This window comes from Eumetopias jubatus, unplaced genomic scaffold, assembly GCF_037043125.1.
Source record: "Eumetopias jubatus isolate StellerSeaLion01/CBP00866 unplaced genomic scaffold, mEumJub1_p1.0 scaffold_4, whole genome shotgun sequence".
Classification (NCBI taxonomy): domain Eukaryota; kingdom Metazoa; phylum Chordata; class Mammalia; order Carnivora; family Otariidae; genus Eumetopias; species Eumetopias jubatus.
This window is the reverse complement of record NW_028274810.1, coordinates 32,776,115-32,793,081: the sequence shown is the minus strand read 5'-3', so window position 1 is coordinate 32,793,081 and position 16,967 is coordinate 32,776,115. Positions and strand designations below refer to the sequence as shown.

The following is a 16,967-nucleotide window of genomic DNA, read 5'->3' as shown; positions in this document are numbered from 1 at the left end:
TAATCTAGTGATTAGATATCACTACCAATATCCCAAGGATCAGTGGTAAGATTAAATAGCCAGTGACAAATCATAACACTTTCCATGCTTAAAAAAATCCTGTAATTCAAATAAAAAATAAAATTGACTTTTCCTAGTCAATCAGACAGTTATTACATGTTAAATAGTATTAAAAATAGCCGCAAAATATTGGGAACAACCCAAGTTACAGATGAAACTAAGTATCACACAACCACTTAAATATGGGGGAAAAAATTAAAAGACACTGACTGTTTGACAAACTGTATTTTCCAAAGATGGCAGCAATAATCTCTCTCATCAACATGTTCTTCAGAAACATGACCTAATCTATCTCACACTGAGGGGGTACCTATTTCTCCACCCCTTCCAGTCTAGGTGGGCCCTATGACTGTTCTGACTAATAGATTGCAGAAGTGATCCTATTCCAAGCATTGTCCTTAACTACCTGAGTCCAGCTTCCACGCTTTTTTTTTTAAGATTTTATTTATTTATTTGACAGAGAGAGACACAGCAAAAGAGGGAACACAAGCAGGGGGAGTGGGAGAGGGAGAAGCAGGCTCCCTGCCGAGCAGGGAGCCTGATGTGGGGGCTCAATCCCAGGACCCCGGGATCACGACCCAAGCCGAAGGCAGACGCCCAACGACTGAGCCACCCAGGCGCCCCAGCTTCCATGCTCTTGAAACACATGCTCTTGGGGTATTTCTCTTGGAAATCAACCACCATGTATGAAATATGACTACTCTGAGACAACTACGGAGAAACTCTAGAGCATGGCACATCTGTATGGAGAGGCCAAAGGGCAGAGAAGAGGCAGAACTGTAGGAGAGAAAGCCATCGGGGGGGTGGGGGGGGGTGGGGGGGAGGTGCCTGGGTGGCTCGGTTAAGTGTCTGCCTTTGGCTCAGGTCATAATCCTAGGGGCCTGGGATTGAGCCCCGCATTGGGCTCCCTACTTGGCAGAGAGAGCCTGCTTCTCCCTCTCCCTCCGTGTTCTGTCAAATAAATAAATACAATCTTAAAAAAAAAAAAAAGAAAAGAAAGAAAGAAAAAGAAAAAGCTATCATGGAAGTGGGTCCTCCAGGTCCAGCTTGATCCATAAAATCATAATCAACATAAAATGGCTGGTATAAACCACAAAGTTCTCAAGTAGTTTGTCATGTAATTGAAACAGAAACTGGTTCCTGAAAGTATGATGTTGTTTAAGAAAAACTGAAACACTTTAGGCACTGGTTTTGAGACTGAGTGGTGGGCCTCAAGGATCCTATGAATGAAGGCTTGAAGGACAGTGAAAAGAGTGTTGTTAGAGACTGAAGAAAAGGCAGTTTATAATCATGTAAGTTTTTTTTTATTATGAAATTATTTCACTAAAAAAGGTGGTAGTCATGGGCTCTGTTGAGAGGAGTAATATATGGCTCTGAAGATAACAACTGAGCAGTATCTAGTGTTGAGTTTGAAATTAAGAGGAGTTAGTGACAACAGGCTGCCTTAAGTTTAAGCACAAATTAAATATTAAGTATAGAGTTGTCAAGAAAACCAATTCTAAGAGTTCCAGTTTCTAAAGTTGTCTGATTACTTAAATCAGAAGCTACTGAAAAAGCTTATTCAATAAAATGGTATAATCTGAAAAGTTTCATAAAAGGTAAAATGTTATGGCAAGCACATTCAAACCATGTAAACCAAGATTATTTATTAGGAAGCACATGATGACACCTAAATTTAAATCTGCAATCTCCTAAGGGCATAAAATTTGTGAAAAAAGTCACAAATTTTATGCCCTTAGGAGATTGCAGAATATTGGCCCAGACTAATTTCTTCCCTGTCTCCATAGCATAAGAGATAAAGGCAGAACTGAGCTGGCAACAGACAGCATACGTCTTTAAACCAACAAATTGATGCAAAGCCAATTAAATATATAATATAATCTCAATTTATGATCAATCTATGGCAGCAATATATGTTTGTGTATATATGTACACATGCACATGTATTTTTAAAATTTAGACTCACAGACTGTCATGTTCATGTTCATTTAAGCTCTTTTCAACATAATTTGATGATCTCCTCAGCAAAATGGAACTTTATTAGCAGACTCTTGCCGCCCACCCTCACGGAATAGATTATTCACTTGCAGGACACACTGCAGGTTAAGTTACACAATGAACCACAAATATGTGAATGAAGCTACTGTATATTTTAAAACAGGTGTTACGGGGTGCCTGGGTGGCTCAGTCGTTAGGCGTCTGCCTTTGGCTCAGGTCATGGTCCCAGGGTCCTGGGATCAAGCCCCGCATCGGGTTCCCTGCTCAGCGGGGAGCCTGCTTCTCCCTCACCCTCTGCTTGCCTCTCTGCCTACTTGTGCTCTCCCTCTCTCTCTGTCAAATAAACAAATAAAATCTTTAAAAAAAAAACCACAGGTGTTACATCTTATGTCAGAAAAACCAATTATCACAAAAAGAAATTTCTGTATATAGAAAGGAAGTTCAGATTATATTTTTTAATTTTCAAGCCTCACAATTAGGCTAGTTGCTTTAGTTATGATAAAATATAGTAGTTCCAATGCTGGTGTTCAAGACTAATAAGTAAATAAAGCAAACTAAAAGAAAATTAACTTCCTTTGGTTTGATATAAGCAGAAAAATGCAAGTAAAAATTAGGGATTCCAAGCACAAAAAAGCATGTAAACCTTGTGAATTAGATCTTCCTTCTCCAGTTGGTTCATCTTACACAACTATCTTGCTAGTGTGAAGCTGATGGAAGGGCTGATGCAAAATTTCTGCACTATTTTTTTAAATGACTACATTTAGGAGAGCCAAGAAGCTGAAATGATCTTCAATCTTCTGTCTCTGCCTCACTCTGACATACTATCAGTTTGATCTTAATACTGTGGAATTAGAATGCTCTCATTTAACTTAATCGGCAAACATTTCCTGTAAAGGGCCATATAGTAAATATTTTAGGTTTTGTGGGTCAAGAGCCTCAACTGTGGCACTTACATAAAGAAGAAAACTCCACTAATTTTTTGATGAAATTAAAAATTAAAATATAATAGTTTGTTATAATATATATCTACTACTGAGAAAGAATAGAATTCTCTTTTGGGGTGACAATATTTCACTTAATTGGAATTCAGTTAGTGTTCTCTATCATCAAAGTCAATTACAAATATTCATTTGTCAATGCTGTGTTAACAGGATTTTATGTATTTCATTTTTAAAAAAGTCTTGCACACACAGATAAGTACTGCCAAATACTGATATTAATCTGCAAGCATATGATTTTAATTGAGCATATTCATTGCTTGAAAGGCATTTATAGAATTTTATTACATTCTTCTGATATTTTGCCTTTTAACATGTCATTACATTGTAGATTAATCACTCCCAATTGAAGGTTAGGTGGGAGCTCCTTAATTGCAGTTAATCGGATTCTGAAATATGAAAATTTTCTTTGCATCCAGGTCTGAAAAACACTGATTAAAATATAGTTTGAGTCTGGAAAATATACCTGCTGCAGACCTGTGTGGGAATGAAGATCCTAGTTCCTGTTTTAACTTCTGACAGCAATGAAAGTATATAAAATACATTAAAGTAATTTGACATTGTTTATGATTCAAATAATGTTAGTTGTTGTGAAACTGACTTTACTACAGTGCAATTTTAACATATAGGCACTGTTTTGCCTTACAATTCTAGGTTGAATTAATTAACTAATATTAGCAAGTCTGCAACAAAAGCTAATTTCTAAAGCCATTCAGTGTACAATAGCAGTGGCTGAAGGCAGTATTGGATTCAGAAAAATTTCAACTTGGCCCTGAGCTCAAAAACAATTACAAGAAAACTTTGCTACTGCTAAGCTATCAAATTACTGTGTGGTAGGCAAGTCGAGATATTCAGCTTCTATTTCTGACAATGATTCACTGAAATGACAGTTAAGTCCATGAGAGTGAATGAAGTTCACTACTGATACTGTTACTGATCAATAACAGAGATTCAAACCTTTTCTACAATGTATCTGCTGATGAATACAACAAAGAACTACAGGCTTTAAAAATCTTACCTTTTCACCATCTTTGTAAATTTCTCAAACTAAGTCTTCTTCCACATGCATTTTTCGATCAGTTGTAACACATCTTAGAAGATTTCCCCCACTTCAGGTTGTACTGAATTAGCATTTTTGTAACTTTTTAAAAATAGTTTCTCCTGTAGTTGTTCCATGCAGATGATTCAAACTCTTAAAAACTCTGCACTGACACCTTGAATAAACAACCCAGTAGCATCTAGCTAGTCAACAAGAGTCCGGGAAAAATACTTGAAATTTGTCTGGACTTTTAACTGACTATTGATGTTGCTCCCAGGGTCCTCAACTCTTCAAGCAACTGTTTTTGCAGAGAGGCTAATCGTCTTAAATAAGTGTATTTTTTCTGGACATGATTCTTCAGCTACCACAATCAAACACGAATTAATTAACTCATCATTGGTAAATGGCTTTCCCTGCATGGGCTACAAATAAGCCAGTCAGAAACTTACTTTAACTGCAGCCTTATTTTTATTCTTTGATGTTGGTGAAGAAATTCTGCTATGATGAGATATTCCACTTTACATTTTCTAAATTTTCTGATCATTGTTTTTACTGAGTTGGCATGATGAGTGTTTATTTGGTAATGTCAAAGGTTACTGTATTCTTTTAGCAGAGCTATAGTATCACTGCATAATAAATACAGTGCTTTGCCATCTAATTCAATAACAAAATAATCCACACTCCACTGTACCTTAAAAGCATGACATTCAAAGTTGCCTTTTTTCTTTTTGTTTTGACACAATGGGTATGCAATGGTAACAAAATGTTGTAGTATGGAGACAGGCTTTGTACTCAAGATGCTGAGGAGTTGTAACTGCATTACTGGGATTTATAGTGCACTGGGCAGCAGTATGACGTGACGAGAACACCACATCTGGTTTCTGCTGCAACTACTAAATCCTGATGTCATAGTGCGAAAGCAGTCATAGACAACAGATACCAAGCAAGTGTGGCTGTGTCCAATAAAACTGTGGCTGTGTCCAATAAAACTTTATGTATGGGTACTGAAATCTGAATTTGATATTATTTTCATATGTCCCCAAATGTTACTATTCTCTGGATTTTTTTCAACCACTTAAACATGAGAAAGCCATTCTTAGCAGGCAGGTCATATATAAAATAGGTGGTGGGTCATAGTATGCCTGTCTCACACTGAACTCGTTTTACTACGAAAGGCAATCTAGGACAGAAATGACTCCATGTAGACAGTGGAGCTTCACTGCCACACTAAACTTCAGTTTCAGTTTCTCATCTCTAACATGAACATAATATTAGTAGTCACCTCAAAGGTTTCTCTGAGGATAAACTGAGTGAATATGTAAATCATTTAAAACAGTGCCCAGCATATATAAGCTATTAATATTGCTTACTGAGGAGAATTCAATTAATTGTAAGTGGATTTTAGTTCCTATTAGCAACTCTGTATGATATAAAACTCCCACTGGAGGTCTGAGGCGAGCAGCCTACTTGGATGAATATTACAGATGTCTCCAAGTAAGACAATTCCATAATATATCATCACCAATGTTTCTGTTATACGTCCCATAATCCTACTAGCACTTTCATTTCTAAGTATTTTTGTTTTTTTAAAGATTTTATTTATTTATTTGACAGAGAGAGACACAGCGAGAAAGGGAACACAAGTGGGGGAGAGGGAGAAGCAGGTTTCCCGCTGAGCAGGGAGCCCGACGTGGGGCTTGATCCCAGGACCCTGGGACCATGACCTGAGCCGAAGGCAGACGCTTAATGAGACTGAGCCACCCAGGTGCCCCATTTCTAAGTATTTCAAATGGCTAAGTATTACTCCTTTTTTCAGGTACTAGCTGCAACCCCACCATAAGAATAATTTCGAACAGACCATCTCTATTCAAAATTTGGCTATGTATCTGGATAAGTGAGCAAGTAGGAACAAAATGAAAATTTTAAGAAGTTTTTTTTTTAAAGATTTTGTTTATTTATTTGACAGAGAGAGAGAGAGAGAGCAGGAACACAAGCAGGGGGAGTGGGAGAGGGAGAAGCAGGCTTCCCACCCAGCAGGGAGCCTGATGTGGGGCTCGATCCCAGGACCCTGGGATCATGACCTGAGCCGAAGGCAGATGCTTAACAACTGAGCCACCCAGGCGCCCCATGAAGCAGTATTTTTGACAATTTTATACCAGAAATTCATAAATAAATCATTCTATGTAAGTGATTGGCTCCGTTAACTAAAAGGCCTTGGATGAGACTCAGTACAGATATACCTTTATTACCCTAAAACAAATCTTGTTTAAAGCCACAAAAGTTAGATTAAATTTACTCAATTTCTTTTTAAAGACTTAGTTATTTTGAGAGAGACAGAGAGGGAGAGGGGGCAGAGGAGAGGGATAGGGAGAGAGAATCTCAAGCATACTCCACGCTGAGCACAGAGCCTAATGTGGGGCTGGATCCCACAACCCTGAGATCATGACCTCAGCCAAAACCAAGAGTCAAATGCTTAACTGACTGGGCCACCCAGGCACACCTTATTCATTATTTCATATGCACAAGTTTCACCACCACCACCCCAGCACCCCCATCAAATATTTAAGATTAAGGACTCAGGAGGGATACCCGGGTGGCTGGCTCAGGTCATGATCTGGGGTCCTGAGATCATCGAGCCCTACATTGGGCTCTCTGCTCTGGGGAGTCTGCTTTTCCCTCTCCCTCTGTGCTCACTTGAGCGCTCTCTCTCTTGCTCTCTCAAGTAAATAAAATCTTAAAAAAAAAAAAAGACTAAGGACTCGGAAGACTAAGGACTGGGCTTTTTCTTTTGGATTGGCTGTCTCAATTTTAAATGTTCCTTCATACTCCACATTATGAAATATATACATTTGTATAGACAAAAAATATGGTATCTCTAACTTTACTTTTGTTTTTTTTTTCCTAATTCTTCTTGTTTGTTAGTTATATAAATAATTACCTGTAGGGAAAAAAAATCAAAATGTATTCATTAAAAGAAACTTTGGGAAATATACAAAAACAAAGTACCCAAAATAGTGATTTCAATTAAAACCATAGTAACTGCTCACCTACAACCAGGCCACATTCTGGACAGATCATATCACCAGCTCTGTAGTCCTCCACTAAAATCGCATCTGGATGGTTTGGACACGTGACTCTTGGAAGAGCATCCAAGCTAAATGGAAAAAAAAAAAAAAAAAAGAATTTTTTTATATTCTCCCAACCAACATGTAACAAAGTAGTCTTTTGGGGGCAGGGGGAGGAGGGGTAAAGAAAGATTTTGAACACTTTCCCAATACTACACATGTATAATACACTTAAGCTAAATCTTCAAAGTAAACCAGTTACCCAGTTAGATAACTTTTAATTCCAGCTAGTAATTAACAGATTCCATTAAAATTGTTTTTTCTAAGAACAGTTAGGTTTGCAGACATGGAAGGCTTTAAAAACCTAAATGGAAAGTCAGTCTTTTTTCTCTTAACAGGAGGCTACTAAGATCTTTAAAAATCTTGATTAGCATAGAAATGAGTAGCTACCATAATAACCTGTGACATTTACATATAGTCATCTGGTTTGTGTGACCTACCACTTATTTCTCTGATTAGAGAATAAATTTCAAGTCTGTTTTTTTTTTCCTACTTGCTGGATATTTTAGTAATAGATTTAGAATAGTACACTGAACCTAACAGGTAGATAGAGGAGGGTGATAGATGTGTCTCTGCTGAACTTAAGACCTGAGGATTTCATTTAGTCCAAAAAATGAGTTTGCTACCATTCAAGAAATGGTTTCAAAAGCTACTTTTTAATCTATTTGTGATAGTACTAATTTGCTCAATTATTCTATTTTGAAAATAAAGCAGTTTGGGGAAGACAAATCAATCTTAAAAGACACAAAAGAATCAGTTTTACAAAAGCAACAGAGGGGTGCCTTGCTGGCTCAGTGGGGAGAGCACCTGACTCTTGATCTCAGGGTTGTGAGTTCAAGCCCCACATTGGGTATAGAGCCTACTTTAAAAAAAAAAAAAATTAAAATTAAATAAAAAGCAACAAAGATATTTAACATAGATTTAGTAGTTATTTCCCTCACAATCATTAAGTGTTTGGTATCATAGAAAATAAGCCCTCTTTAAAAGTTTACTTGAAATACTACAGCACAAGGTTATGTTATGGCCATCACAAATATACATCTAGGGGTGCCTGGGTGGCTCAGTCTGTTAAGGGTCTGCCTTCGGCTCAGGTCATGATCCCAGGGTCTTGGGATGGAACCCCTCGTTTCAGTCTCTGTCTCCCTCTCCCCCTGCTCTCATTCTCTCTCTCTCTGTCTCACTCTCATGTGCTTAATTAAATCTTTAAGAAACAAAACAAACCCCCCCCCCACAAATATACATTTAAAAGACATCATTAACCATTCTTAGAGTAAGTAAGCAGGTATTTGTGGTTTTGGATAAATTTTCTAATGTCAACAAATATAATTCAGAATGTTAACTCTCAACATAGGTGATTCCCACTGAAAAACTAATAACCCACATTCCCAAAATGTATATATTCAAATTAACCAAAACATGTCTTGGATCTTTTCATTGGGAAAATGGAGGAACAGAGGTTTGTTTTATAGTCACACTTATTCCATAAATTCCTACTACGGAAATATTTTAATACATTATGACAGATAAATTAAGAAATTAGTATAAATTATGAAAAACTATGTTGAAATAAAGGAAAATCTTAGCAGAATAAAAGTAATGACAAAGAGGCAGCTATATGGCACACAGCATACAAAGATAAGGACTAATATATTTTGCACTATTAAAAAGTATGTTGTGCACATATATAAATGATATGTAAACATCTCAAAGATACGCTAAGTAAAAAGAGTAAGTTAGGGATTTTTAAAGATTTTGAGAAAGAGAAAAAATGTGGGGGAGAAGAAGAGAGAATCTGAAGCAGACTCCACACTGAGCACAGAGCCCGATGTAGGGCTCAATCCCACAACAAGGGAGATCATGACCTGAGCCAAAACCAAGAGTTCGATGCTTAACTGACTGAGGCACCCAGGCGCCCCTAGGGATTTTATACAAAAATGGAAAAAAATATGAATTACAGTTATACTCAGGAAAAGGTTAACTCTCAAAATGCTATCAAAAGAAACTAAACATAGAGGAAACCACAGGCCATTTATATAAACTTTAAAGTGGGCAAAACAAATCTATCATGTTAGAAGTTGGGATGTGGTTATCTTTGGAAAGGGGGTAATGGCGGAGGTCACAAGGAGGCTTCCAGGATGCCAGTGGTATTTAATTTCTTGACCTGGGTGGTAGCTATGTGTGTGTGCTCATTTTGTAACTGAACTGTGCACTTAAAATGTCTGTGCTCACTTCACGAAAAAGGTAAAAAGCAAGGTAGCAGACGGTGTTTACAACAGACTTTGGGGGAAGAAGAGAGGTTAGCGCTGTTTGTTAACCGTGCTTGTTAAACCAGAGAATCATTAGGAAAACAGGAAGAAACTGGTTACAATGGCTGCTTTGGGGGAGAATTAGATGGCTGGGAGCTAGGGAAGAAAAGAAACTGCTTTTCACTTTTCTTCTTGTTTTTGCACTATTTGTGTGTGTTACCTAACCAAAATAAAATGAATCACAATAAAGTTGTCAACTTTAATCAGAATACCCACAGGAATAATACAAAAGAGGAACCACAAGAGTAGGGTAGTGGGGGAAGTAAGGGAGAGAAATGAAAGGGAAAGAATGAAGTGAACAACAACCAATGACATTAAAACAATTTAGAGTCCCTAAGGAACCAGATAAATCCAAATCTCACTTTATAGCTATCACTTATTGGGTGCCTACTGTGTATCTAGTACTACATATATATTATTAATCTTCAAAGCAACCCTGCAAAATAAGGGTTATTTCCCTTCTAAAGATTAAGCTCCGAGAATGATTAGCCTAAAATCACAGAATAGTGGTGAAGTTTAGATCTGAACTGACAACATTTGTGCTTTTCTCTGTGAAAACACCGGGCAGTTTCATAACCTAGTAACTGCATCTTCCTCAGGGGGTAAAAAGCTAAAGGCAGAAATACTAACATTTACCTTTGTTCTCACTGGTAGAAAAACTCGAGATGGACAACTGCAATGACACATATATTTAAGACCTACACGTGTCCAGAAAAAATTTATTTCAAAGATTATTTTTTAACATATGAAGAAAATAAAGGCACACAAAGGAAAGTGTATTCTTCTGGTAAAGAATCAATCACATGAACTTACTATATTTAACTGCTGCAAATTTTTCTTACAAACACAATTTCCTGTCCTATTATATGGAAAAGCTAGGCCCAAATATGACCACACTGACCTTTCAGATCTACTGTGATAAGAGAACGTAAGTCGTATTTAGGTGTCTTTGGGTAGCTAAAGTTTTCCACTTACCTACGAAGCCTTTCCCAACAGAGCCACACCCAGATAGAATGATTGAGCATTCAATCACAGAATTACAATCAGTAAACAAGAGTGTCATTGGCTTTAAGAGTTGTTTCCAAGTTGTTTTACCTAATGCTGCCTCCACCAACACTTTTTTTTTTTTTTTAAGTACAGTAACATAAAGCAGTAAGTCTTAGGAGTTAACACAAAAGGACCTGGACTTCTTCAGTTTGCTATTTTGTGATAATGGCTTTCATTGGGAACTCTATTTCATAGATAACAAGTTCGGTGAAATTATGCCAGAGTTACCTCTCAGAGGCTATAGAACTAAGTTGATACTTTTAATACATTATGAGTTAACTAGAGGCCAATTGTGTGATAACAGGAAATAGATAAGAAATTCTACACTTTGTTCTAACACTAACCCTGGAAAAGTCAACACTGGCATGACTCAGTTTACACTGATGCAAAAATACTAATATCTACCTCATAATGGTAATGAGAGATAATTAGGGTCTACAAGCATTTTTCAGATCACAGGATTAAAGGCTGCCTCTAAGGGCACTGCATACATTTCCTGTAGATATGAGTACATCACATTTTAAAGAATATATTACAGTGACTTCCCAGCATATGTAAGTAATTTTCTGCGGGAAAGATTTTCTTCAGGAGTATGCAAAAGACATTTGTAAAAAAATAAACCTCTTAGAAGGGAACTTATCAACTCTTGAAATGCCCTAGCTTCCATTTCAGAAGGCCTCTGGGATGGTAATCAGTTTCCATCAGGCTGACGTCCCTAACTTTCTAGCTGTCAGATCGATAAGGGCCTGGAACTAACCCTTTCCCGCTCTTTGGAAAGGATGGGCTGGTTGAGCCACAGCTGGAAAAACAAGCGTAGAAAAAATTAACAAGAAAAAACACGGTTAAAATACTCAAAAAGGAGGCGAAACCAGGGGCTGGGGACACAGGGGCCCCCACAGGGTGGTGCCTGGGTGAGAAAACAAGCCGGGACGCTGGAGTGGTAACGCCGACGGCTCGGTACCCCCTGCGACACCCCTGACAGCCCTGCCGTCTGGAAGTGCCTTTGTCCGGCTCCGCCAGTCCGCCGCCTCTCCCCGCGCCTCCCGAGCGCTTTGCCCGACGCGACAGCCCCGGTGGCCGCCTCCCAGCTCTGGCACTCTCCGCCCGCCCCTTAGCTAGCCCGGCTCGGCCGGACATACTAACCGGCTGGTAGACGCCATCTTCACGGCCACTGCGGTCCCAGCTAGAAGCCACAACAGACGCACCAAGAACAGGAAGAGATTGTGGCGACGAGACGCTCCCAGACGGGCTTTTATAGGCAAGCCACCCACGCAGTCGTAATAGGGCGCGGCTACGGATCGGGAGAAAGGCCAAGAAAAGTGAGATTCTGTACGCCACGTGCTTTGCGTTTTTTTTATTTTCCTATTCCGTTTCTGTGATTTGCCCTGCCGCTGAGCGAATCAACAAAACTACCTAGGAAAATTCTCAAGGCAACTCTACAAACGGGCTACACCAAAGATGCCCTCAACTGGACTGAGTTAAAATACAAAGACAACCCGGCCTTCGTGGTGGGGGCAAAGCCCACATTCCCGAGGGTTTACTACCCACCTCCCAGCCTGCTGTCAGTTAGGCCAGTTTGAGCGCAATCCTTACTTGCCCAGAGGGGCGATTCCACTTAAGGAATTTGGAATAAAGAGAGAAATTCACTTAGGTCAGCCAGAACAGGTGTCAATGCAGACTCTGTCATCAGCTAGCAAGCTGTTTCTTCTTAGGCACATTCCTTCTCCTTTCCGTGCAAGGGGTAATAATATCTGCTTTGCATACCCTTTTAGAGCTGGCAGGAGATGAAACAAAACCTTGTGAGAGCACTCTGCACCCCTGAGGCAGGGAGATGTGGGCCCTATCCTACTTTTTTTCCATGGCCTTTGCAAATTTGGCTGATAGCCGAAGTACAGGGAACTTAGTAGAATGTTTGATACCTCAAAAGGACCCTAGATTTATTAATTAGCCAAACTAACGTCAGAATAGTAATAATAATAACAATACCACCACCAATCTGCTGAAAATAAACCAACTTTGACCCTGTGGGAATCAGAGGAAAGAGGGTGCTCCAGGTTTCTATGGGGATGAAGACTTAGAATATAGTGGCTGCTTTGTTCTCTTGGGCTTGGGACCTAAATGCCACTGAGCCTTCATTGTTTTCTTGAAAGGTGGGAAAGGCTCGCTTCCTCAGAAAGAACAAGGGGTGTAAGAAGCAAAAGTTTAGGAACTGAAATCTGAAATCCGGCTGGAGATGGGAGAACTTCTTCTTCTTCTTTTTTTTTTTTCTTTTTCCAGTCTTCCAATCTGTAATTCTGTAATTTAAAAACTTGACTGACTATTTGACTGTACTTTGGCTGGTGGGGGGGTGGGAGGTGGGGTTCTCCCTTAATATCTGGAAAAGTTTCAGAAATGCCGGTTCATTTCAGCTGTGCCAAATGCAAACAGAAAAGGGCTTGGGGGTGCTCCACCCCATTGGGGCAGGAAGTTTTTATAGATACAGCACTTTGACTTGGGAGCAAAAGGGGGAGCGGAGGAGGAGGGCAACTAGACACCTCTGGAAGATCAAGAATAAGGACCTACCACCTAATGGTTTATGGTAGGCATTCAGTAATGTTTGCAGAAGAAAGAAATCAGAGAAGTTGAAACCCCAGAGGAAAGAAGCTGGGCAACCTGTTAAATTACTTCTGCCCCCACCTGGAGGGTCTCTTATCTGTCATAACCTAGTTAGGATTTCTTTTATATTAAAATAGAACAATTTAGGTAGGTCATTCTTTTTCTTTTTTTGTACAGCATAGGCAATTTATATAGCATTTTCATCAACATTTATCCCATTTAATCTTTACATCTGATCCTAAGATTAAAAAACACAACATACACACAGACAGACACACACACACGCACACGCACATAGAGTTGGGGTTTTATCACGTAGGAATCGTGACCCAGACTAACATGTACCAAAACTTCTGGTTTGTCAGTATCCTCATTTCTATTTAACTTCCATATGTGAATGAATTAAGTAAACTAAGTCATTCAAATCAATTATTTAAATTAATTCATCTTTTTTAACTTAAACATTTATTTTAAAAGTTCACATTACTACTGTAAAATCAAAATTGATGTGCTAGTTATTGTTCTTCTAAAGTATAAAATGCTTTACATACTTAATAAATAATTTTTGACAAGTTTATGATCCACCTAGAAGTCAGTGACTTTCAGTAATTTAACGGTTTTTTTTTTAAGATTTTATTTTTAAGTAATTTCTACACCCAGTGTGGAGCTTGAATCCATAACCGCGAGATCAAGAGTCACATGCTCTACTGACTGAGCCAGCCAGGCACCCCTTTAGTAATTTTACCAAGTTGTGCATACATCCCTAATCCACTTTTAGCACATTTCCGTCATCCCAGTAAGAGCACTCATGCCCAGGGGTGCTGGGTGGCTCAGTAGGTTAAGCGTCTGCTTTCGGCTCAACTCATGATTCCAGGGTCCTGGGATCAAGCCCCACATCAGGCTCCCTGCTCAGTGGGGAGCCTGCTTCTCCCTCTCCTCCCCGCTTGTGCTCTCTCTCTCTCCCAATCTCTGTCTCTTCACTCTCAAATAAATAAAGAAAATCTTAAAAAAAAAAAAAAAAAGAGCCCACTCATGCCCATGGACAGTTAATGCGAATTCCACTGCCAGCCCCAGGAATCACTTTTCTGGACTTTTCATGTAAATGGAATCATATAATATGTGGTCTCTTGTGTCAGGCTTCTTGGAATAATGTGGTGGAGGTTCATTAAATCTAGCTTGTGGCCTCACTTTTGGAAACATTGAGAGAAAATGACATTTTCCTAACCTAAGCAAGACTTGACAAATATTTGTTTAGAAATTATATGACATATTCTGCTAGGCTAGGAAGAATGGAGGATTCAATGAAATGTATGGCCAGATCTGACTTGGACTCTTGGAAATGGGATGAAATGCCCAGAATATTAGATAAGCCTCATGTGCCTGGTGCCTCATGTAATAGGTATTACTTCTAGAAATGTGAGGGTTTTTTTAATTTTTCAAAATTTTTATCATGCACAAGGATGTTCAAACACACTAAAAATTAGAGGGTATAATGTAATGAATCTTCATTACCTCTCTTCCTGATTAAACAATTACCAAGATTTTGCCCCATTTGTATCATGTATCCTTTTCTTTACGTCTCCCCTTGCTAAAGCATTTTATTTTATTTTATTTTATTTATTTTTAAGTAGGCTCCATGCCCAACATCAAGCTTGAGCTTATGACCTGGAGATCAAGAGTTGCATGCTTCACTGACTGAGCCAGCCAGGCTCCCCTAAAGCATTTAAAAAACAAATCCCATCTATCACCTTGACTCATACATATTTTAGTGTGCCTGTCTAAAAAATATGGACTTGTAAACCTTTTTTAATATAACATTATAATACTTCCTGTATTACCAATGATATCTTTACACACTGAGTTTTCCATTGGTGGTTGTCCTGGGCCTGCTTTGTGGTGGTTTGGTTTCACCAGGCTGAACAGTAAGACCTTGCTGAAGGTGGCAGGGAGCCAGAGAGGGAAACGGAGGGCCCCACATGCAACTGCAAGAACTGAGGTCCTTATGCTTCAGGCCATCTCTTAGGTACCTCACATTCCGCTTAAGTTATCTCCTTCTTGGTTATCACATCAGGCAAGATATTATTCTGCTCCTTCTAAAGTCTTAGAGAGGTTGAGTAGGTAAAGCGCCCAGAGTCGCACGATAAGTTACTGGTGGAGGTAGAATTCAAGACCAGAAACGCCTGACTCTAAACCTTTCCCCCTTCTATGTAAGCCGACTGTGTAACTGATACTGCAGGACTGTATTCGGGGACCCAAAGTCCTGTGCCCTGGGAAATATAGATTATATTTGTAGAGGCGTTCACTATCGTTTTGACTCTTTAATAAAGACATAAAGTTTTCTTCAAATTCAGATAGAAGTAGTAATAAAAATTAATAATCGTGAAATTAATAATAGCAACATATGCCCCTAGAGTGCTTGCTATGTGCCAGGTACTATTTTAAGGCTTTGCATTTATTAACTCATTTAATCTTGCCAACAACTCTATGAGCTGGATACTATTCTTGTCCCCATTTAATAGATAGGGAAATTGAGGCACAGGATGTTTAAGAATAGCCTATAATCACACAGCTAGTAAATGGCAGAGCTGGAATTTGAACCCTGGCAATTTGGCATCAGAGTCCATGCAGTATGCTTCCTAATAGAAACTCAATGTACAGAAATTCAATTTACAGACTTTAGGATCAAGGAATGGATTCAACAAGCAGTGTACCTGGAGCAATCATGTGGGCTTGATTTTACAGGACAGCTGTGATCTAAAATATTCTGATCAGCTGTCTGCATAAAGATACTTGTGTTTGTCAGACTGTGTGCTGCCTACACTGAAATGTGCCTGGCTCATCTCCCATTGCTAAATGTACTTGCATATGCGATCCTGAATTTAACTTTTCCATTTGTTTGTTGATTTATGTGACATCTTTTATTACCCAGTATTGGCAGCTAGCTTGTCCTCCACTTGAGAATAAAGCTAGCCTTTCACTGAGAAAAGCCAGTAGTTTCTCCACATGCTAGGAAGTAGAATTTAGGCTTAAAACATTAATAATATATAAATAGAAAATATTAACTGTCAGTTATCTCCTTACAGGATCAGGGAGGAAGCTTGATAGAAATTAATTCAGTTTTTAATTCAATGTTCAGTGAGTAGTAGTTTTCTTTTAAACTTCTAATGTACTCTGATAAGGGGAGCCTGGGTGGCTCAGTAGGTTGAGTGTTTGCCTTCTGCTCAGGTCATGATCCCGGGGTCCTGGGATTGAGCCCCATGTTGGGCTCTCTGCTCAGCGAGCCTGCTTCTCCCTCTCCCTCTGCCTGCCACTCCCCTTGCTTGTGCTTGTTCTCTCTCTCTTTCTCTCTATCAAATAAATAAACAAAATCTTTAAAAAAATCACTGATAAAAGCAAAATGAAACAAAATAACTTTAAAAGGTTCATATTAATAGCCTAGTGACTATTAAAATTAATATTTTTCCAAAAAGATATCATTTGGCATTAAGCCTGTGACATCAAAAGTTATGCTGCACTGTTTAGTGATGTTTTATTCTATGTCTTAAAACTAATATTGCTCCCAATTACCAACTGTCTCATTTTATAATAAGAAATATGGGGAAATTGAGTGATATATGAGATTATAATTTCCTAAAGATGTTTTTAAGCACATTTACTGTAGTGTAGATAAGATTCACCTCTAAAGTTTTCCTAATGGTTTTTTTTTTAACTTTTTTTTTAAGATTTTATTTATTTGACAGAGAGAGAACAAGCAGAGAGAGGGAGAAGCAGGCTCCCTGCTGAGCAAGGAGCCCGATGT

The 16,967-nt window shown here is 38.7% G+C and overlaps 1 protein-coding gene across 1 annotated transcript in view; it reads right to left on the bottom strand.

Annotated features, from left to right (window-relative positions):
- The window catches only part of GTF2B (general transcription factor IIB), a 32,678-nt gene extending 20,862 nt beyond the window's left edge, over positions 1–11,816 (bottom strand). The window contains exons 1-2 of the mRNA XM_028102534.2: positions 11,717–11,816; positions 7,143–7,249 (exon numbers count right to left, since the gene is read on the bottom strand). Coding sequence (XP_027958335.1) covers positions 7,143–7,249; positions 11,717–11,733 — 124 coding nt within the window. The 5' untranslated portion in view covers positions 11,734–11,816. The remainder of the gene's footprint in view (positions 1–7,142; positions 7,250–11,716) is intronic.
- Between the last annotated feature and the right edge of the window lie 5,151 nt (positions 11,817–16,967).